General features: G+C 48.5%; 1 protein-coding gene across 5 annotated transcripts in view; it reads left to right on the top strand.

The window, feature by feature from the left end:
* Positions 1-23,556, top strand: part of SMARCA4 (SWI/SNF related, matrix associated, actin dependent regulator of chromatin, subfamily a, member 4) — an 88,725-nt gene that overhangs the window by 43,114 nt on the left and 22,055 nt on the right. For 3 of the 5 annotated variants that reach the window (XM_036242088.1, XM_036242089.1, XM_036242090.1), the window contains exons 16-29: positions 290-453; positions 5,536-5,602; positions 6,590-6,700; positions 8,090-8,332; positions 10,737-10,850; positions 11,784-11,891; positions 12,989-13,075; positions 13,881-13,927; positions 15,099-15,265; positions 17,677-17,840; positions 20,221-20,448; positions 20,736-20,834; positions 21,091-21,168; positions 21,892-22,110. In XM_036242088.1, the coding sequence (XP_036097981.1) occupies positions 290-453; positions 5,536-5,602; positions 6,590-6,700; positions 8,090-8,332; positions 10,737-10,850; positions 11,784-11,891; positions 12,989-13,075; positions 13,881-13,927; positions 15,099-15,265; positions 17,677-17,840; positions 20,221-20,448; positions 20,736-20,834; positions 21,091-21,168; positions 21,892-22,110 (1,896 nt within the window). The remainder of the gene's footprint in view (positions 1-289; positions 454-5,535; positions 5,603-6,589; positions 6,701-8,089; positions 8,333-10,736; positions 10,851-11,783; positions 11,892-12,988; positions 13,076-13,880; positions 13,928-15,098; positions 15,266-17,676; positions 17,841-20,220; positions 20,449-20,735; positions 20,835-21,090; positions 21,169-21,891; positions 22,111-23,556) is intronic. The other 2 variants (XM_036242092.1, XM_036242091.1) reach the window with 1 other exon arrangement.

Genomic DNA, 23,556 nt, shown 5'->3' with positions numbered 1-23,556 from the left:
GTGGTACATGGCTTGGTGCCAGGCAGATCTTGTATCAGAAACTTAAGTTTATATGTGCATCTGAAAGAAATTTTTGTATACTTGGTACATATATTATTAACACAGCAAAGCTATGATTTTGCAGGAATGATTGCTGAGGATGAGGCCAAGGAGAAAAACAGTTGGGTGATTAAGAGCAAAACACCAAATAAAGATGGCTGTGGGCAGTTGGTAGCTAGAGCTGAACTTGTTCCCAGTTCTGCTCAAGTCTCTGAAGTATGGGCTTCAGTGCTGCCGCCTCTTCTTGCAGATCAAGGGCTTGGAGTGGCTGGTGTCCCTATACAACAACAACCTGAATGGCATCCTGGCCGACGAAATGGGCCTGGGAAAGACCATCCAGACCATCGCACTCATCACGTACCTCATGGAGCACAAGCGCATCAATGGGCCCTTCCTCATCATTGTACCTCTCTCGTAAGTGTGTCCCTAGAGGGTCAGGAGTGTTCAGTGTGAATACCCCGCTGCCCCTGCTTCAGTGGCACCCAGCCTTCATTCAGACACCTGTGTGTTAGTTTACTTGGGCATTCCTAACAAAGTATCACAGTCTTGTGGCTTAAACAACAGGCATTATTTTCCTGGAAGCCATAAGTCTGAGAATAAGGCATCAATCAGCAGGGTTGGTTTCGTCTCAGGCCTCTCTCAGCCTTACAGGTGGCCTTTTTCTCCTTGTGTCCTCACCTGGTCTTCCCTCTGTGTTGTCTATATCCTAATTTTCTTCTTATGAGGATACTGGTCATTGGATTAGGTAGGGCCCATCCTAATGACCTTATTTTTTTTATTTTTTATTTTTTTATCCTCACCCGAGGACATTTTTCCATTTTTTTGTTCAGATAGAGAGGGAGGGAGAGAGAGAGAAACATCGATGTGAACGGACACATCGAGTGGCTGCCACCCGCACGACCAACCAGGGCTGGGGACAAACTGCAACCGAGGTACGCGCCCTTAGCGGGAACCGAACCCGGGTTTCTCTGTACCGCAGGCCGACGCTCCAACCGCTGAGCCAAACCAGCCAGGGCCTAATGACCTTATTTTAATTTCATTACCTCTTTATTAACCCTTTCTCCAAATACAGTCACATTCTGAGGTTTTGGGATTAAGGACTTCAGCATATGGATATTAGACACAACTGAGCCACACCGGCTGGGCTACCTTCTCATTTTAAAATGACTTCAGACTCATAATAATTGCAAAAATAGTGTAAGGAATTTCTGCATACCTTTTACCTGGCCTCCCAAATCTTACATAATTCCAGGACAGTTAGCACCCAAAGGGAACAATGACTTAATACTGTTAGTGAATTTAGAGACCTTATCCAAATATCTTTTTCCCCATTAATAACCTTTTTTCTGGTCCCAAATCCCACTTTGCATTTTGTCATCACATCTCTGTAACAGTTCCCCGGTCCATCTTCATTCTTCATGATCTTTCCACTTGAATCCTAGTCAGACTGTCCCTCAGATTGTGCTTGTATGATGTGCCTATTTCTGAAATTCTGACAAGAATCCCTCAAGAGGGATGCTGTGCCCTTTTTGGGGCCTCATGTCAGAAAGCACGAGGTGAGGATAACTTTAGTCTTGGGTGTGTGGTACCTGCTAGTTTTCCCACCCCCACGTAAACCTAAGAGTTTTCCTTTGTAATTCATAAGTATCTTGTGGGAATGCAGTTTGAACCATGTAAATACCCCATTTGTCATCATACTTTTCCAGTTATTTTAACATCCATCAGTTGGGTCTCAGTTGAAATTGTTACTGTGGGAGATCCAAATAGTGGATCTCTTTCCGTCCTTCTTTCCACATGTGTTGGAATTTCTCTGTAAGGAAGAACTATCCCTTCTCCCTCATTTATTTATTTATTAGTGTAATTCTTTATATAACAGCGGCCTCCTATCATTATAGGAGCCCAGAATGGATACTATTATTTATTTTATTCCTTAAATTGTCCTAGATTTAGCCTGGGGAGACCCTTCCAATTGGTTTTTTTTTTTTTTAATCCTCACTTGGTATTTTTCTATTTATCTTTAGAGAGAGGGGGAGAGGGAGAGAGAGAGAGAGAAAAATATTGATGTGAAAGAAATACATCGACTGCCTGCATCCTGCACGACCCCGACCAGGGCTGGGGATGAACCATAACCGAGGTACATACCCTTCACTGGAATCGAACCTGCGACTCTTTGGTCCATGGGCTGATGCTTTAACCTCTTAGCCAAACCGGCCAGGGCCCTTCCAGTTGGTTTTAACATGTTCCTATCATTGTATTGTGGTCACTGTTTACTTTAGAATGCTTTAGACTTAATGAAAAAGATGTGAAGATGCTACAGAGAGTTCCCGGATACCCTCCCCCAGTATGCCCTGGTGTTGATAACATCTTACTTGACCATGTTACATTTGTCACAACTCAGGAACCAACCCTATCACACTATTATTCACTAAACTCCAGATTTGATTTGTATTTCACTGGTTTTTCCCCAATATCTGGTTCCTATTCCAGGATCCTATATTACCTTTAGTCTCCTTAGCCTTTTCTAGTCTGTGACCATTTCTCAGATTTTTTATATTTTTTTATGACCTTGATGGTTTTAAGGAGAACTGCTCAGGTGTTTTGTAGGGTGTCCCTCATTCTGGGACTGTCTGGTGATTTTTCTCATGCTTACATAAAGCTTAAGTGTCCCTCTCATCTCATCATGTCAGGGGCCATTACTGTCAACATGACTTTTCACTGTTGATGTTGACCTTGATCATCTGGCTGAGGTAGTGTTTGTTAGATGTCTCCTGTAAAGTTCCTCTTTTTTCTCCCTTCCATATTGTATCCTGGGAGAATGTTACTATGCTAATCCTGTACACAAAGGATAGGGCAGTTAAGCTCTACCTCCTTGAGGGGAAAATAGATACATAAATTATTTGGAGTTTTTTTGTACAGAAGAATTGTCTCCCAGTTAATTTACTTAATCATTTCTATCAGTATGGACTCAGGGATATTAATTTTATATTTTGGGCTATACTCCAAAACTAGTTTGTCTATTTGTTGCTCAAATTATTCCAGCTATGGCCATTGGGAGGAGCTCTTTCATTTGGCTACTCTGTCATTTTGCTATGCCCCCATCACTGCGGGGTGTTTTGTACATTTTCCACCCAGGCCTAGAATCAGCATGGTGGTGTTAGTAGAGAATGGAATTGGAAGCCAAGACCTGAACGCTAGGTATGCTTCTTGCTTCTGGAGTGTCCTTATTTCTAGGCCCTCTCAGCAGGCAGCACTAGGAGATATGTATATGTGCACTACACCTAATGTGCACATATTGAATGCCACTGCTGTGTCTAGTCATCTGTATCTCTATTAAAGCTAAACATGTTCATACTGTGGTCACGATTCTCAGCTACGACCACATTCTCAGCCAGGTTTATTCTAGGGCTTTCTCCTTGTTTGTTTATTCGTTCCCAGTGTACATATACAGTACTTTCAGAGTAGTTAACCCATGCAGACCAACTTTATCACCTAGAATATTGTATTTAGATTCAGTTCCTTTTGTCTTTAGACTTACAGTTTCTAGTTAAAACACCTTTTTTCAAGGTTATTTAAATTGTCTCCTTTCCCTCATTCTCTTCATTGAAGTTATGCCATGTGTTGATCTTCAGCCTTTTACCCATGTTCCACCCAGGAAAGGGTCCAGTCTCTCAGTGGCCAAACCTCCAAGCCAGAAGCGCTACATGTCCTGGAGAATGCCCATCAATCAGTTGGAATGTACAATCTCCACCATGAGTTTGCTTGTCCTGCCTCACTCTTTACTGACCTCTGTCTTCCGTCTGTCTCCTCATATCCCCTCCTGATGCTCTGTTGGCTCTTCTCCCCTCTTATTGCACATGCTCTCCACACCTCAGGCTTTAGCCCTCAGCTTCTCTCTCTTGGGCTGTTCCCCATTGCTCCCTGCATTAGAAGCCAGACCTAAGTGACTAGACCAGGGCAATCTTGTTGAACTTCAGTAGGGGGAAATTTAAAACCAGGCCATCTGAGGCAGGCCCAGTGGCTTTTTTTTTCTTTTAATCGTCACCTGAGGACATTTTTGCTTTTATCTTCAGACAGAGAGGGAGGAAGAGAGAGAAACATCGACATGAGAGATACACATCGAGTGGTTGCCACCCACATGACCCGAAATTGGGACCAAGGACAAACCGCAACTGAAGTACATGCCCTTAGCAGGAATCAAACCTGGAACTCTCCAGTTCGCGGGCCGATGCTCTAACATCTGAGCCAAACTGGCCAACGCAGCCCAGTGGCTTTAAGATGCCCTCACCACCCCAGGCTTTTGCAGTTTTCTGTTCAGTCACCCTTAGTATGTGATTTCTGCTGTCAGGCCTCTTACCTCATGGTTGCACTGTTTCCATCATCTCATCTCAGTTCCCAACGTATTGGGCAGGGCAAAGGGCAGCAGGAGCATATGGCAGCTGAGTCTCCCCACTCCCCACCCTCCTTCAAGAGCTTTCCCTGGCTTTTTCATCCCAGCAACTTGACCTTTCACCTTATTGGCTCTGACCATGTCCACCTGGTTGTCCCTGGCTACCAGAGAGCCTGGGAGCTGTGGATTAAGATGGAAGATAGCACCAGTCTCATGGAGCTTCTTGAAGGGAAGAGCTGGATGAACCATGAACAGTCTACCACTTGGCCTTTGAGTCTGTCTTTACAAACCACCCAGTCTAGATTTTTTTAGTGGATCCCTCCCCCAACCAAAAGTTATGTGTCCCAGTATTTCTCTGAGAATTTTTCCCTTGTGAACTTGGCTTTATTGTTGTCATCACCCTCTCTTGAGGCTCTGTCTCATAATCCCAAGTGACTTATGCCTCCTTACCAACCTTCTTCCAACCCCCAAGTCCAGTCACACTGCCTGTATCTCTCTTTCTCTCTCCCCTTTTCTTGACTTTGCTCATCCTGTGGAGGAGCAGCCACAAATTCTCACTCCCACTTCTCCAATTCTCCACCTGAACCCAGCTTGGTCTCAACTGCTCACCGTCTTTATTCTGTGTCTTACTGGGTAGGAGCCCTCAGTGGCTGTCATTTTTATTTTGAGGTGGCACAAAGATATAGGTGGCGCCTCCCATACTCCCAAATCTCCATAGCATGATCTCTGCCATGGTTCTGAACCTGAAACGAAGTACCACGAGTCTGTGCATTTTTTCTGGAAGCAAGTTTACAACGCATAGCTTATTCTCATAGAATGCTGTGACCCCATCCGTGGTGGTGACAGAGAAGTGGTCTCTGGGTCCAGCCTTCCTGGCCTCACGGCTGATCCAGGCTCCTCTCTGTCCCTGTCCCTACTGCCATACAGGGTTCCTGTTCCTCCCATCCAGGGAACCTTTCCTCACTCGCTGCCATTGGAGATGATCAGTTACTGTGCTAGCTCTGAGGGTTGTGGCCATGTTGACCTTATTTCCCAGTAGACGTTGGTATGAACAGGGAGCTATTGTTGACGGAACTAGAACCTGACTGTTCCTTCCTTCTTTCTATCAGAACGCTGTCAAACTGGGCATATGAGTTTGACAAGTGGGCCCCCTCCGTGGTCAAGGTGTCCTACAAGGTATGTCATAGCCTGTGGAGGTGGACATAGGTGTGGGCAGGGATGGAGTATAGGGAATGCAGATAACTGAAGAGAAGTCAACTTGCTTTAATAACAAGGCATATGTGTGCATTTTTCTATGTTATAACATGGGATCGTGGTGTTAATTCAGGTTTGGGGTCACTTATTTTGGTGGGTAATGCTTATTTTTTTAAGTCAAGTTATGGACTAACTTGTAAGATTTTGTTATTCTCACCTGAGCTTTGGTTGTAGCTCACGTATGATGACTTATTTAGATGACTTTACCCTGTGACGTGGGGACTAATTGTTCTTGTTTTCCGGTTGGGTAAACTGAGGCAGACAGGGCCTCACGCAGCCACTTAGTGGCAGATCTAGGTTATGTTTGGCCACTGGGCTCCCAGGTGTGTTCTGAAGCTCTCTGCCCATGAATGGGAGAAGGGGGTCTTGGCAGAAGGAATAGCATGTGTGGGGAAAATTTAGTATGTTTAAGGAGTCAAAAGTAGTTCTGGCAAAAGCTTGTATGACCCAGTGAAGATCAGTCTGTGGAATGTGAACCTGGAGAATACTGGGACTCTGATCACATGGTTCAGGAGTTTGGACCTGGGAGAGGGACTGGGCAGATTTGCTAATTGCAAATAGGCTGGAGCTGCCATCAGGAAGTGAAGTTGGTGGCCAGCACTCAAGTGGGAGGTCTTTAGGGGGAGGCCCTAGCTTTTAGCTTAGAGGCCTGAGGTAGGACTCAGGAAGAGGTAGGGAGCTGATTTGCTCCTGGGGCTGAGGCAGATGGTACAGGGAGCAAATCTCCCAGAGGGCCTGAGCTATCAATGGCCCACCAGCCTTTCTCTGGTTTTTGCAGTTATCACTCAACATGTTGGGATTGGAGAGCAGGAGCCAGCAGCCTCCCAATTCTCCTCCCTCATCAGGGTGCTGTGACCTGCCCCCACATCCCTGGAAGGCTGATGTTTGCATGTCTTCTCTTCTTCACAGGGCTCTCCAGCTGCCAGACGGGCTTTCGTCCCCCAGCTCCGGAGCGGCAAATTCAATGTCTTGCTAACAACATACGAGTACATCATTAAGGACAAGCACATTCTTGCGAAGGTAGTGTGTCCTTGTGTAAAACACCAGCCCAAGGAAGCAAGTGTTCTTGCCCGATCCAGTATTGTCATGTGTGTGTCACACTTCCCGTCTTCTCAAAGCCCCTTGCAAGTAATTTTTCACTGATTCCCCTACACATGTGTATAAAAACTGCTGTTGTGTATGTGAAAGGTTCCAGTCAGAGTGACCTTGGGTTTGCCTCTGACTGTTCCCAGGCTAGCCCGGGGTTAGATCCAGAGACAGGGTCGTCTGTGTAGCATGTGGGCTAGCTTCTCTTGGGGCTTTTGCCAAAGAGCCTGGTCACACAAGATGCCTCAGAACCCACCTGCCTGCCTGCAGTGTCCCTGATAGGACCATGAGGAAGCCAGCCTTGTCTGTACCTGTCTCTTAGAGACCTTAGCCCTCCCTCCCTCTTTGGTGACTACCTCCCCCAGCACAGCCATGTGAAACCAGCCCATGATGCTCTCTGAGGCCCTGTGTGGCCCATTAGCCTTGTGTTGCTGGGCTGGAACATTCAGTGGCACCTCTTAGCTGACAAGGTTGTGAAGACGGTTCTATTTAGGCCATAGTGAATTAGAACATACTGTGACCCAGATATAAAACAGACACTATCTCTTGCCTGCTAAAAGCTTGCTTCCTGGTTTGAGTAGGGATAGAGGCTAAAGATGATTACATCTGGTCTCACCACTAACCATCTAATGGAGTGAACTAGCCCTGGCTGGTTTGGCTCAGCGGTTAGAGCGTTGGCCTGCAGTCCAGAGAGACCCCGGTTCGGTTCCCACCAAGGGCACGTACCTCGGTTACAGTTTGTCCTCGGCCCTGGTTGGGTCGTGCGGGTGGCAACCACTCGATGTGTCCCTTTCATGTCGATGTTTTTTTCTCTCTCTCTCTTCTTCTCTCTCCCTCACATTCTATCTGAACAAAAAGTGGAAAAATGTCCTCGGGCGAGGATAAAAAAATAAAATAGAGGCTCAGCCTACTGATTCGAAAATATACTCATTATTGTACTACATTCTTTATAGATGCACTCCTCCCTCACGGCCGCCCTTGATCGGTGAGGGGTGTATTTGGGAATTTTTCTATGCCACATATTAGCATATGTAATTTTGTGTAGGGAGGGGAGTGGGGAAACCAGAGTTCTTTCCTTCAACTTGCTTTGTTCATTCAACAGCAAGTCACAGGCATGTCTCCCTGTCTGTCCTCACCTAGTATGTTGCATGGCTGTCTCTTGGTGAGCTGGTCCCTTTTCAGGGGGCATTATCATACCCATGTTCTTCACCTCAATGGGTTCTTCCACCTGGAGCCTTCTTACCTAATGGCTGTGAAAGTATTGCTCATTAGGGGCAACCCCGCAGCCTCTGCTCCTCTGAATGCCTGCTCTTGGGCCTGTAGATCCGTTGGAAGTACATGATTGTGGATGAAGGCCACCGCATGAAGAACCACCACTGCAAGCTGACACAGGTACTCAACACTCACTATGTGGCCCCCCGCCGCCTGCTGCTGACAGGCACACCGCTGCAGAACAAACTCCCTGAGCTCTGGGCACTCCTCAACTTCCTGCTGCCCACCATCTTCAAGAGCTGCAGCACCTTTGAGCAGTGGTTCAATGCACCATTTGCCATGACCGGAGAAAAGGTGGGTGTGCGTGACCAGCCTGTGGTGGTGGGGTGGGACAGGGAACTGTGGTTGTGAGCCATCCTCAGAAACATCTATGTGAGAGAGACACATCGAGTGGTTGCCACCCACATGACCCCAACCTGGCAGGGGACAAACTGCAACCGAAGTACATGCCCTTAGTAGTAACTGAACCCAGGACTCTCTGGTCTGCAGACTGACGCTCTAACTGCTGAGCCAAACTGGCCAAGGCATAAAGGTTTTTTTTTTTTAATCCTCACCCGAGGACGATTTTTTTTCTTCCATTTTTGTTCAGATAGAGTGGGAGGGAGAGAGAGGAAGAGAGAGAAAGACATTGATGTGAAAGGTACACATTGAGTGGCTGCCTCCCGCATGACCCCAACCAGGGCCGGGGACATATTGCAACTGAGATAAGTGCCCTTGACTGGAATCAAACCAGTGACTCATTGGTCCATGGGCTGACACTCTAACCGCTGAGCAAAACTGGCCAGGGCTGAAGTTCATGTCTTCATGGAACAAGGTAGCCTTGTCCCTGAGGTTGGAGGAGCCATGAGAGCCCCAGAGAAGAGCAGTGATTGAGGAGGTGAACTCAGGGGAGACAACCAGGTTTTCCCTGACCCTGCACCCCAGACAGAGAGGATACATGAAGAATTTGGCCTTGAGGCAGCTGTGGGACCAGAGCAAGGGTGTGCAGGTGCAGGTGGAGGACCCAAGAGGCCTGTTGGTCTCTTTAAAGAGTTTAGGTTTGCCCTGTCCAATTTGGCTCAGCAGTTAGAGCATCGGCCTGTGGACCAGAGAGTCCTGGATTTAGTTCCCACTAAGGGCACGTACCTCGGTTGCAGTTTGTCCCTGGCCCTGGTTGGGGTCATGTGGGTGGCAACCACTCGGTGTGTCTCTCTCACATCGATGTTTCTCTCTCTCTCTTCCCCCCCTCTCCCTCCCGCTCTATCTGAAGATAAATGCAAAAGAATGTCCTCGGGTGAGGATAAAACAAAAAGAGTTTAGGTTTTACCCTAAGGGCAGTGGAAAGCTTGGAAGTTTTCATTCACAGAAGCAACATGGTTAGATACCATGTACTTTGTTTTGAAAGAGCACTTTGGCCAGTGTATCTCAAGGTCTGTGTGGCCATGGGTGGCATTGTCGATCTGAAAACCAGACTGTGGCATGCAGGCTCTCAGGGGCCAGATCTTCACCATTTGATGAACTCCCCAAGCTGGCTTCAGAATGAGCTGTGATGCTATTGGGGTTTTAGCTGTGTCTGCGAGGCCAGCTGCATTTCCATTGAAGGCAGTTAAGCCACCAGAGCCTGGCAACTGAGGAAGTAGGTACAACTGCAGAGGCTAATGAGGAGTGTCACTGCCCTCTAGTTCCCGATTATGAGGTTTTTCTTAGACAGGTGCAGGACAGAGGACAGCTGGGGCCACCACACCATGTGTATAGAGGGGTCTTTGCCAGCATCATCTACGAGGTACCCCCCTCCTTGGCACTAGCTTAGCCTGAAGCCTTTCTGAAGGAGAAACTGAGAGCTTTCCACAAGTCCCAGGACCCCCCATCCTAACAGCTGAGGATCAAATGCTCCGGTTTCATTTATTTTCAAGTTGATTAAAACCTTTGCCAAGAGTTTTTTTTTAGGGGACCCAGACAAGAATTTAGTGTCGTCTTTTTACTTTTTTTTAAAGTATGTTGTTTTTTATTATTGTTTAAATTGATTTTAGAGGAAGAAACATCTATGTGAGACAGAAGCATTGCCTGGGGGTTGAAAGCACAACCTGGTTGTGTGCCCTAACTGGGTATTGAACCCGCCTCCCTTTGGTGTATGGGATGATATTCCAATCAACTGAGCCACACCAGCCTGGCTTATTTTTCACTTTTAAAAAAAAAATTTTTAATTTAACTTTTTCTCAGAGTAGCAGTCCCCCTGGCAGAACAGTATTTATTTCCCTTTGTCCCATTTCACCTGAAATGAGAGTGGATATAGGGCTGCCAGTGGTAGAGCCCTCCATGAGAATCATCTAGTTTACACCAAGTATTTTCTGAATGTGGCCCCCACGGTGCCACTTAGTTTTCATTTGGATGTGCTGGCGAGTTTCAAAGCCCACCAGTTTGTATTACTTTGGGGAAACAACACTGTGTGCTGCTGTGCTTCTCTTCATAAGGCTTATGGAATCTGATGTCCTGGGGCCTTTGGTTCCACGTTCTGACATTTCTGTGAAAGGACCCAGATTCTTGCTATTTTCCAAAGGAAGAGGATGTCTTGACAAGTCCCATAAAGCAGAAGTCAGTCTGGAAAGAGGGACAGGGTACAGGGTGCCTCCAGATGACCCTGTGTACCTCTCCCCGTTTTCCTACCCACCCCCACACCTTTGGAAGTAACACTTGATTTACATGTCTCATGGTGTGCCAGGTGGACCTGAACGAGGAGGAGACCATCCTCATCATTCGTCGTCTCCACAAAGTGCTACGGCCCTTCCTGCTCCGGCGGCTGAAGAAGGAGGTTGAGGCTCAGTTGCCCGAAAAGGTAACATGAGGATATCAAGTAGAAAAAAACCACAGGGCAGCATCGTGCGAGGCTTCCCCAGGGTGGGCCTCGTCATATGTCTCTCCTGTAGCCCCAGGCCTGTGGTTAATGGTCCTGACCTTACCCTGATATTCTAGGGTCAGTCTGTCCTGGGCATAGCCAGTCATTCCCTCTGGATCACTAAAGTGGAAGGCAGGAGTGTGAGGTTAGAATTTGGAATCCCCCCTGTTGTCAGTGGGCCTGATACCTGGGCAGGGCCTGCCCGACCATGTTATAAGAGCTTGGAAGCCATAGGCTCTCAGGGTTGGGCTGCTTCCTACCAAGAGATGGCCCTGAATTATTGCTCAGGGAACCAGTACCATAGTTGCCCCAGGGCTCACTCTCCTCCCCGCTGGGGGTTCCTGGCCATAGTTATTCCTCCAGTCATACTTGCCCTTTGTTTTCTGGCCAGCTATGGAGAGGCCTTAGGAAGGTGGCAACATGTTTTCCCAGCAGAGAGTCAGCCCATCATTACCCAGAGGTCCAGGGGCTGGCTCTCATTAGGTTGCTGTGAGCCATGTGCCCATCTCTCCATTGCCCAGGTGGCTATGGAGCTATCACTGATCCGGTCTGGAACTGGCATTGGGCTTGTTCCTGCTGGAACCTTGAGCAGTAGGAAATGGAGGGAAGCAGATGCTATGGGGGTAAGAGCAGCCCAGGACTCCCCTTCCATGTTTCTTTGCCCTGGTGCATCCACCGCAGTCCATAACTTCCTTATGCCCCCAGTTGTTGGTGCTGTTCACCATCACCCCTGTGTGCCTTGATCAGAGCATACATTACCAGGGCCCACGATGCTGCCAAGAGATGTCCTGCCTCAGAGATAAATGGGCCCAAGTTGAGGATTAGGCTCAGGGCCCCTGGGCCCCCACTGATGGCACTGTGTGCCCCTTGCAGGTGGAGTACGTCATCAAGTGCGACATGTCTGCCCTGCAGCGTGTGCTGTACCGGCATATGCAGGCTAAGGGGGTGCTGCTGACCGATGGCTCCGAGAAGGACAAGAAGGTTGGCCCAGGCCCCACTTCCCCACTTCCCCACCTAGGTGTCCAAGGCGGGTGGGTTCAAGTCAGCCAAGTATGTGGGGCTTGAGTACACTGTAACCAGTGGGTCTTCTATCTCCTTGGAGCTTATTGTTGTGGTCAAGGCCCGATCTGGTGATTCCCAGGGTATTGCAGAGCTATGGTTTAAGTCATAGCTGGTATGAATGGGCTCAGTCAGTAAGGCTTTGGGAGCAGAGGTTCATGGGTCATTTTGGAGTATACTTAGTTCCCCAGGACCCTCCAAAGTCAGCTGTTGTCTGGTGTCCTCTTTGTTGAGGAAATGTTCACCACCACAGGTGTGACAGTTGCAGCATAGGGTCCATCACTAACTCCCACAGAATTAGAATGTTTTAGTGAGCCCTACCTTCCCAGCTGGGAAAATGCTGACCCAACAGCCATGACCCCTTAGCCCCTTCACCTAGTTAGCAAGAGACATTGGGGGAGTGTTACAGTGGAGAAGAGTGGGGGCTGGGTGGCTACTGAATTCTGGGATCTCTCTGAGGTCCCATTGCCCTCCTCCCCCAGCTCCCCTCACCAAAATAGAAATTATCCTTCCAGGTCTCTTGATTCTGCACTCAGTGCCTCAAACTTAGCCCTGCCTCCCCATTTCATCCTCTGGATGTTTTGTTTAGGCCCTTTTTTACCTGAGCTATGGCAGCATGTTTCCTGGTTTACTTCTGTCCCACAGCACCATTCACCCAGAATCTTTCCTTCACCCTATAGCCAGAGTTATTCTCATGGCCATCTGGCTGTAGCCCTCAGGAATTTGCCACAATGCCCAGAATGAAGCTGGTCTTGAAAAGCATTTGTGATTTACCCTCAGCTCTGTCAGTCTTATTTCCCTTCCTCTCTACCTTCCACCCCTCCAGTGCGCCAGTCTGCTCCCCCGAGAGCTGGTTTCAAGCCTCTCAGCCCTCACAGGAACCAGCTCCTCACTTGATTTCTCTGCTACAAGCCATACCTGTCCCTAAAGCTTCTCCTTCCACAGTCCTCTTTCCACCACCCATCCTATCCCACCCCAGGACAAGATCCGATTTGAGAGACTCTCTTCTTCCTCTGCAGGGCAAAGGTGGCACCAAGACCCTGATGAACACCATTATGCAGCTAAGGAAGATCTGCAACCACCCATACATGTTCCAGCACATTGAGGTGAAGTCCCCTTATGCTCAGCCCTGGCCCTGCCCTGAGCGCCCATCACCTGGAACAGTAGGCACTGCTGAGCCCCTAGGCAGAGCTACGTTGCTTTTCCCTGACAACTTAAAAAAATATATAATATTTTGAATAGGCATTGCCTGTACATTAGTCTCTGTTGGCTTTCTGTTTGCAAGTGCTTGTCGGAAATAACCCTAACAGTATAGGAAAATGTGTGATTGAAATGGAAGCCCCTGAAATCCCATGCTCAGATAACCACAAAGTATTAGGAAACCCTTCTATGACCTGTTTTCCACCTGGTGGGGTCACACTGCCTCTGTTCATTGACGTGGTAGCATTTCCCACTCGGTGACATGTGGGGCCATCCTGGGTCTTTGCATCGACTCATATCAGCTTTTCTCTTCATGAAGTCACTAGGTCATAACTTTTAGGGCAGTGATGCCCTTTGAGAATTTGGATTCTTGGCTTCTGAAAAGCACACATATGTTCGTGTTTTTTTGGCATAACATTTCAGGGTTGGAATACCCCTGATGCCCCTGGGATTCCATTTTAGCACTCCCATGATGGTCTCCCGCACACACTGTCCTTGTGTGCTCATTTTGGTGGTAGTATATCGTGACTTACTTTCCTTCTGAGGGAAGGGACGTGGGTGGGATAGAAATGCTGTGTTTGACGTCTGTGTGTGTCCTCAGAACCACTGTGGGCAGTCACTGAGCACTAGTGTGAAGGATCAGAGGCATGGCACCGGGCAGCCTGTTTCTGCACACCCCCCTCAACTGAATTATTTCTTATTCCATTGCAGGAGTCCTTTTCTGAGCATCTGGGGTTTACCGGCGGCATTGTCCAAGGGTGAGAAGCTTCCCAGCTAGTGGGGTGGGCAGGTGGGCCATGTGGTGGTGTTTCTCACATGTTTTATTTGTTCTATTGCTATTGTTAACATTGTTCTGATTTCAAAGGCACTGTGTTCATGGCAGAAAAGTTAGAAAATAAAGACAAACTCAAAGGAGAAAATAAAAGTTCTCTACATGTTAGAGTTGTCCACCATTAATCCCAAAAGACTGAATTTCTAAGGCTGACCTGGTTTCCAGGACCTGCTCTGCCACCTCCCTCAAGGCACTGTGAACCTTGCCAGCTTTCTTCACCACTCTGAGCCTAAACTCTGTCTGCCAACAGAGAGATCCTCTGTACAGTGTGCTGCCCACTTTGCCATAGGTGTGTTTTCTCTAGCATTGTTTACAAAGTGCAGCCCAGGCTTCATTAAGCTCCTCGTGTTCAACATAGAAGCTGCACCCAGAATTCACCATTGCCAACAGCCTTGCTACAAACATTCTCATAGCTAAAGCCACTATCATTTCTCTGGGATACAAAGCCAGTTCTAAGAGCAGAGGCACCACATCAAAGGGCAAAAAGTTGTGAGGTGTATTTTTTATTCCAAATTGCATAATGAAGTCCCACAGATGTAGGTTTGAGTCCTGGCCCTGGTACAGTAGCAACCGTGTTGCACTACCCCCACCCCTCAGTTTCCACATCCGTAAACTGAGGATTGTAGACTGAATAGACTGAGAGGTGCTGTGTTGGCCTTTAGCACTGTGTGTGGTTTGGTGTGGGCACTCGTCAGTGTGAGCTATTGCTCCTGGTTCTTTAACAAAGTGGAGACGTTGCTGCAGCAATTACTAATAGCATCTCTTTTCACTCCTGCAAGTATCCAAGTTGGACAATGATTACATACATGGTCACCCTTGACCAAGAATGGCCTGCGTTTATTTTAGTTAGGGTGAAATGGCTTTGCTGAATTTTTATGGGGGTAGAGGAGTCTGCCTACGAAGCCACTTCTGTGCCCTTGACCCTGATGACCAGCCTGGTCATCATGTAGGCTGAGGTGTATTTTTTATCCAAATTGCATATGAAGTAGGCTGGTTCAGGTCGGCCTGGAAATGGGACTGTGCCTCCTCCTTTGCCTATCTGCTAGGTGCTGTTGTTAACATTGTGTGTATCCTTCCTTCCTCCTTCCACTCACCAGGCTGGACCTATACCGAGCCTCAGGGAAATTTGAACTCCTTGATAGAATTTTGCCCAAACTTCGTGCCACCAACCATAAAGTGCTACTCTTCTGTCAGATGACCTCCCTCATGACGATCATGGAAGATTATTTTGCGTATCGCGGCTTTAAATACCTCAGGCTTGATGGTGAGTATGTTTGAGAGACATTTGTTAAGGGGTCTCATTATCCACTGCTGGCAGAGCTCTAGCCAGCATACCCTCTCCCTTGAAGGGCAGGGTTAGGCCCAGAGACTTGAGGTGTACTGATGGGGTGAGTGTAATAGTGTGCTCAGTTATACAGCCTTTCGGAACTGGGAGGGAGGGCTCTGGAAGCGTTTTTGCTGGATCAGAGCCCATGGCCTGAGGGAGTAGCTGAGCTTGGCATTACAACATTGTTATGGGGTACCCAGCAGTCCTGTTTTGGTTGGAAGTGACAGAAACCCATATCCTGTGTGCATAATGGAAAAGGCCTTGTTAGACTCACATAACAGAACTCCAAGTATTGTCCTGCTTTAGGCACAGCTGGATCCAGGTGTCCAGATGATGTTGGAAGGGTTTTTCTGAGCTCGTGGCTCCTTTGTTCTTGGGTGTCCTTTACAGGGTTCCCTTCTACCTGCTCAGTATCCCAGCAGAGAGGCAGTCCATTTTTTCCTAGAGGTCCAGGGACTGGCTTTCATTAGGCTGCTGTGAGCCACATGCCCATCTCTCCACTGCCCAGGTGTCTGTGGGGCTATCACTGGTCAAGCCTGGAGCTGGATTCAGGCTTGTTCCTGCTGGAACCTTGAGCACTGTTAGTGGGAGAGGGAACACAGCGAACAAATGCTGTAGGGGTAAGAGCAGCAGTACCCACTGGGAACAGCACTGGGCTGTGCCCCTGTACTATCAGAAGTCCTGCATTCCTGCCTTTTTTCCACCACTCAGGAGCTCAGGGCAGGAGTGGGCTGAGTGAGATGCTGACAGCATGCAGGACATGTGATATGACATATCAGCTGGTCAGGGAGGCCCTAGAGGGAGTCCCCATCCTCTGTCAGGTATCAGGAATGAATGGGGTTCATGAGAAAAAAGAACTTGGGAGCCAATGGGATGAACATGGTTAAATAGATTTCTTCATTCGTCCACAACTAAGTCCATCTCCATGGCCGGACAACCAAACCACTGTGCCCCATTTTGTCTTTCACTGTGCATCTTGTGAAATGTGGTTTCCCAGACCACAGACCTGTGGTTACTGGGATGATTATCTGTCAGTCTGATCCTTTCCTTCCTCCATCCAGAACCTGCCCTGAATCTTGCCTTCCTTAGCCCATTCTTGGAATTCTGTCCAGGGCAACTTTTAAAAGCATAAACTGATCATATGTCTCACCTTGGTCTCTCCAGCTGCTCCATCCTTTGGGAGGGCCAGTTTTTTTCTGTGTCACCATCCCAATCCCCTCCCAGGGGAGAGACTACATGGTATTTGGAAAGTGTGTTTCCATCTCCTGTTCTTTCTTCCCCTTTCTTTCGCAACAAGAGTTAGTTTCATGAAGATGAGAATTTTGTGGGGTAGGCATGGTTCATCCCTAGTAACTGTCATGGTCACTGCCACCTATGTAAAAATTCTGGTAAAGAAAGGAAGAGGGAGGCTCGGTGACACATTGTGAAAAGTGGAACCTTCTACTATCAAAGTGGTAAGAGTAAGGGTGCAGGCCAGGCACCTGAGGAGGTGGTCCCTCCTGGGCCTGCCCCTGCTTTACTTGAGGCCTTAGCCCCTCCTCAGATTTGTTGCATCCTTGGGTACACCTAGAACCCAGGCTCCATTGGGCAGTAGGCCTTTGCACTGTTCATTGGGATGTGTAGGTGAGTGGCAGGAAGTGTTCAGTTTTTGTTTCATCACCAAAAATGACTCCTGAATTTTTCAAGGCACCTCTGCTTTGAGCTGGTAGTAACCTGAAGAGCTCAGACACCCTTCTGACACTCATGATGCTGAGGATCTTGTCCTGGAACATTGCCTGAGAGTCCCTGTAACTCTCAGAAGCCTGTCCTACCCAGAGGGAAGTGAGTCCCTGATATAAGGCACCTGTGTGCTTGCCTGAACGCGATTCTCTCTGAACCAAGAAATCCCATTGCAATAGGATTGAGAACAGGCTCTTGGCCTCTGGCCAGTTACTTGTTTTGGAGGTACTGTGTTACTGGCATTAGCTGGGTAGACAGGGGCTGATGGTAATAACAGCACTGACAGGGAGCCCTTGTTGCCTCGGTGTTTACTGGTTTTCAGCCCCTACCTGGTCTAGTTATTGGAGCATCCCTGTTTTATATAGAGGAGGCACAGCCATCCCATGGGGCTCATTCTCACCATCTGGGGTGGGAAGAATGTCATTCAGTAGTGTCTCTTTAAATTTGAGGCACTCACTAATTGCGGCTCAGGGCCATGAGTTGAATGAGTGTGGCTGTGGCTCAGGTGGCCCCAGTGGGCCACATGTGGATGCAATCTCTGTTCACCAAAGCACATGTTCCTCTGTTTCATTGCTACCACCTTCCTCCCCACCCCCCTCCACTAACATCGTTCTTCTCAAACCCAACAGGAACCACAAAAGCGGAGGATCGGGGCATGCTGCTGAAAACCTTCAATGAGCCTGGCTCCGAGTACTTCATCTTTCTGCTCAGCACCCGGGCTGGGGGGCTTGGCCTGAACCTCCAGTCGGCTGACACTGTGATCATTTTTGACAGTGACTGGAACCCCCACCAGGTAAAAGCCGCTGGCACCCTTGGGGGAGAGGCTTGAGGCCTCCAGGAGACTGCCCACCGTCATGGAAGCTGCTGTTCCCATTGACATCTCCCAGGCCCGGGAGCAGCAGCAGTAGCAGCACCTACCGCTCCTGAGGCCTTCCGAGAGAAGCCCAGAGAGTATTTCTTTCCCTGTTTCTCAAACCAAAAATAGTTTTTTGTTCTGATTGTGATAAAAATATATTCCATGTTTTATATGTATAAAAAGACTCTTAGTATTAATACACACAAATGTGGAAAGAAAATGGAAAAGGCTCCAATGGTATCAGCTGGCAGTAATCGTCTCTGTTTTAGTGATGCAGGTCCTTCTAGGCTGTGCTTCGAGCGAGCACTCTCACATGTGCTTGTATAAAACAACATTGGGGCATATTTTATACACTTTGTGTATTGCTGCTCGGTTTCTTACCCATATATATTCCATGGGTGCACATGCCAGTAGATACAAAGACGTGGTGTTTTATAGATACAATAGTTTTTAAGTATTTAACTTTTTTATGTGTTTTGTTTTATATACACACACACACACACACACACGCATATTTTTTTTATCCTTACCTGAGGACATTTTTTTCATTTATCTTGAGATAGAGTGGGAGGGAGGGAGGAAGAGAGAGAGAGAAACATCAATGTAAGAAAGACACATTGAGTCGTCCTCACCCACACGAACCCAACCGGGCCCAGGGACAAACTGCAACTTAGGCACATGCCCTCAGCGGGAACTGAACCCAGGCCTTTCTGGTCCTCGGGCCAGTGCTCTCACTGCTGAGCCAAACCGGCCAAGGCTATTATAAAATTTTTTTTAATGCAAATGTCAATAACTCAAAATAATGTAGAGTCCATTTTTCCCCTTTCCTGCTCATCCTTTTCTTCTCTGAGTGTCAGCATCTAACCTGTGTGTTTTTCACAAAAATTCAGCATGTTCTGGGACGTGTCCCTTCCCTTTAACAGCTGCTGTGTTTTGCCTCTGTGTGAGCAAACTGGGTCTCTACCGAGCCATTAATCAGCTGTCCCAGCATATGGTGCCCCTGAGATTTTTAACTCAGTCCAGTTATCAGGTGTCTGGTTTTTTCATTTTTTGGCATGACCACTGGTACCTCTCAGGGAGCCCTATTATTCCTCTCTTAGAACGCCAGCCAGGTCAACCTGAAGAGAGGATTGCTTTGTCCACAGGTGTGTCCCCTTCATGATATAGTTGCTTCTGCCCAAGTGGCCTGCAGAAGGCTCCCCAGGTTTCTCCCACTGATGGGGTGTGAGTATACCCTTACCACAGCCTGGCAGCACCCGTTATCTGTGTAAATGATGGCTTGTTTGATGGATGAATACCCTGAGTGTTTGTTAGTATCCCTTCCTACTTTCAGCTTGGGGAGTAGTGCCTGCCTGGACCCTAATGACTGATCAGTTTCCCAAGAGGTGATTGGGGTGTGCTTCTCCTCAGCAGACAGGCAGAGAGTCCCGTGGAACTCTGTTCTCCCTCTGTCACACTGGAAGGTACTCAGGGCCTGGAAGCTGTCATCAAGTGCTGGCCCTGCCAGGAAATGTGCTGGCCTGTCCAGGAGCTGAGTAGTGGACACAGACCACTCCTGTTTCCAACCAGGTGTGGCCTCTGCTACCACCTTTGGGTGCTTATTTTGAGTTTAGCCCCACACAACACCAGCCCCCTGGCACAGGATTTCATGGGAGCTCTCCTGGTTCTATGCTGTGGGTGATGATATGAATAGAGTTGGCTGTCAAGGCTATCAGTTTATCGGAGTTTGCTCCACACCTGGCACTGGGCTGAGCACCTAATGCCCATTTGCTCTTCTAGTGCACACGATTGCCGGAGAGGGCTCGTATCAACAGAGTGAATCCTGAGATTCAGAGAGGTTGGGCTCAGCAAGGAAGTTTGCACAGCAAGGAAGTGCTAGGGTCCATAACCAAAGCAGGCATTGCCAACATGCTGTCCAGCTTTACCCCCATCCTGTAAATCATACCCTTACCTTGATACAGTCATGCTGAGCACAGAGAGGAGAGGGGATCTGTGCAGCTGTCACAGAAGCTGCTTGGGAATGTAACCACCCAGGGGTTGTCCTTCAAAACTGTGCTTTCTTATGTATTTCTCGATTATCACTAAGGTAGAAAGTGACACTTCTGTAGGAACTCAGAATGAAATTGTCCTGGCACAGGCTCCACGTCCTATACCTGAACTAGCCGTGCAGCTGCTGGTTGTAGCTGGCAGAAAGGCCAGGCAGGAGGCAGGCACAAAATAATCAGAAGGCCCCCGCCTTTCCCGGTGGCTTCACAAGGTCAACTCCCTTTAAAACTCTAAAGTGCTTGCTCAGGACTAACTAGCGTATTTTCCCCAGGACCTGCAAGCACAGGACAGAGCCCACCGCATTGGGCAGCAAAACGAGGTGCGCGTGCTCCGCCTCTGCACAGTCAACAGTGTGGAGGAGAAGATTCTGGCTGCGGCCAAATACAAGCTCAACGTCGACCAGAAGGTGATCCAGGCCGGCATGTTTGACCAGAAGTCTTCCAGCCATGAGAGGCGTGCCTTCCTGCAGGCTATCCTGGAGCATGAGGAGCAGGACGAGGTGAGGGCAGCGCCGGCCCTGACCCCCTCCCCGGCGTGAGTGGTGAACGCATGAGCGGCTTTCGTTTTTGTTTTTGTTTTTGTTTTTTTACCTTTTTTGCACTCATTTTTTTTTTTTTAATTTTTTTTTTTTTTTTTTTGCATCCCTTTGGAGTAAAGGGAGTGTGGGCTGAAAGGAAAGAGGATGAGTACTTGCTTTTTCTTTGAAGTGGTTTTTTTTCCCTAAACTGCTGGTGAAAGACGCCGGATTGACAGCCCTGGAGACTGAAGTCCTCTATTTATCCACAGAGCAGACACTGCAGCACGGGCAGCGGCAGTGCCAGCTTCGCCCACACTGCCCCTCCGCCAGCGGGCGTCAACCCCGACTTGGAGGAGCCACCTCTAAAGGTGAGAGGGGTAGTTCAGTCTCCATGCCCATTCAATCCTCGGCTTCTCGGCTGAGACGGCCAGCAAGGGCCCTGATCCCACGGAGCGTGTGTGTGTGTGTGTGTGTGCGCCTCTCGCTGCTGTGTGGGTCGCCATCCACCGAAGCTGGACTGGGACCACCAGCTCATTTCCCATGGACGCCGCTGCTCGCCTCCGAGGCCGGCTACTGCCCACCCTGGTCTCTCCGCCCTCAAACTAATCGTGTGAAATCTTATAGGAAGAAGACGAAGTGCCCGATGATGAGACCGTGAATCAGATGATTGCCCGGCATGAAGAGGAGTTTGACCTGTTTATGGTAAGCACCACAGGTGGGAGTTGAGGTGGCATTTCCACCTTGCGCACCTTAGAGAGTTCAGTTTTCCACCTACATGAAACTGGGAGCCTGGAGGGGTTGACATGCCCCGCCCTGATGACCTCAAATAGAGCAAAAACTCTCAGTGATGGTGGTGTCCCAGAGATGGTCCCACAATGCCTCCTAGCTGATCCATCTTTTCTTCCATGTCCTAAGTGTACCAGAGAGGTAGTGGGACACATACCCAGCCACCTTCTCGTTTGTGACCATCAGTCCCCAAATGCCTGTCCTCTGAATTTGTTGTCTTTGAAGCTCTCTTTCAGAGGGTGTTAAGACTATCCAAAGCCAAGGGCCTGGCGAGGACCTTGTTCACAAATACCTCGTGCTCCTGAGTAGGAAGCATAGAATTAATTGGGGCTCTTGGCCCCAGCAGGCCTTGCATCTTTTGTCAGTGCTATGCCTTAAAGCTGTCACCCCACTTTGACCCTGCTTCTGCAACCTTCCTATCCTTTCCAGTTTTCTCTGCCTCGAAAACAGAGCCAGGGTCTGACATAGTAGCCTCCTTGGTCACAGCAATACCCAGAGCTTCTGTGTAACTACCATTGCTGCCTTGGTCTCCAAAGAATAGAAGCAACCCCTGATCACATGACCCTTGAATGTCCCGCCGGCTCTCCCTGTGCTGACACCTGTCTCCCTCTGTCCCCGTACCCTTCCCTCCCTCCCCAGCGCATGGACCTGGACCGCAGGCGCGAGGAAGCCCGCAACCCCAAGCGGAAGCCACGCCTGATGGAGGAAGACGAGCTTCCCTCGTGGATCATCAAGGATGATGCTGAGGTGGAACGGTTGACCTGCGAGGAAGAAGAGGAGAAGATGTTTGGCCGTGGCTCCCGCCACCGCAAGGAAGTGGACTATAGCGACTCGCTGACTGAGAAGCAGTGGCTCAAGGTACATGCCAGAGAGGGCCGGCAGGAAGCAGGGCTGGGGAGGAGAGGCTCAACCGCTGTGACTCAGCCTTTGTCTGAAGTCTGAGCAGGTTCCCTTTGGCCATTCTTGGTTTTCATTCACAACAGCAACACTTCTAACATAGGCTCAGGTTTTCTCAGTTTCTCCTGCCCAGGTGCAGGAAGGAGCACCAGCCCCATTTCAAAGCAGCTCAAAATTCACTGCTGGGTGTAATTGGCCTTTTCATTGTGAGGGTTCGTCTTTTCATGGGGTTAAAGTAAAGCATTGCCAATCTCAGCATGGTGCCGGTCTCCTGAATGACTGTCCATAGAAACACAGTGAGAGATTAGTGTACATCCAGTCTCCCTACAAGGTGGTCAGGAACCCTGATGGGGTCAGGCAGCCCCGCTTTGGGCACATCACCCCCATAGCATGTCACCTCTAGGACCTAGACCTGGACTCTTGGCCAGGCTGGGAGGAGGGAGCAAGCTGCAGATGAGACATGCAGCTCATAGAGGCGACATGATCACTTGTTTTCAGCAGGTGGCACCCAGCCTTTGTAGCTGCAGCTGTAGAATGCTGAGTCAGGGCCCTAGCCCAGAGCCCACTGCATCTACTCTAGGTTCATGCTGATAAACCAGACCCCTTCCCATGTTCAGGGACTCTGAGTGCAGAGGTAATGATTAAAAATCCAACCGGGAAGTTGTTTCATAAAAATGTCTCTGAAGCAACTGTTCCCAGAATGTAGATGGTGGCTTTTGCTGCACCCTGCCGAGTGTCACATCCCAGAATGAGAGCTGCTGCATCTGGTCATACACTCCGGGGTTGCCCTGGATTAACTACAACCTGGTCCCTCCCTGTGAGCTCAGACAACCCTGACTTGCAAACTTTCCCTCTGAGCTGTGTATGATAGGGTCTGTTGAAACATGGCAGGGAACCAGGTGAACCTTCAAGTGGGGCTGGTGGGGTGACCTGTTTTCTGGTCCAGGGCCAAGAAGAAAACCTTTGATGAGGGAACTTAGGCCCATTTACAGATCTGTAACAGCTTCCATGGAGTATCACCAGCCCCACATTTTTGAGACAGTGGGTGCCTTTTGCCCATAAGGTTAATAATGTATACATTTTTCCTTTTTTTTGAGGTGTAGTTTATATACTGTAAAATTTACCCATTTAAGTTGGACAAGTCAGTGGTTTTCACTATATTTGCAGTTATGCAACTATCATCACAAATCAATTTTAGAACATCCTCATCATCCCAAAAAGTAGCCCTTTTCTCTTTAGCTGTCTTTCATCCCTTTATTCCTCCCAGCCCTTGACAGTCAACCTATTATGGACATTTCATATAAATAGCATCATGTAACATGTGATCCCTTGGTGTCTGGCTTCTTTTACTAGGCAAGATATTTTCATAGTTTATCAGTGCTGTAGCACATACTATTTCTTTTCAAG

This window comes from Molossus molossus, unplaced genomic scaffold (genome assembly GCF_014108415.1).
Source record: "Molossus molossus isolate mMolMol1 unplaced genomic scaffold, mMolMol1.p scaffold_m16_p_4, whole genome shotgun sequence".
NCBI classification, from domain to species: domain Eukaryota; kingdom Metazoa; phylum Chordata; class Mammalia; order Chiroptera; family Molossidae; genus Molossus; species Molossus molossus.
The sequence above is the reverse complement of the archived record's forward strand: the minus strand, read 5'-3'. Positions and strand labels throughout refer to the sequence as shown.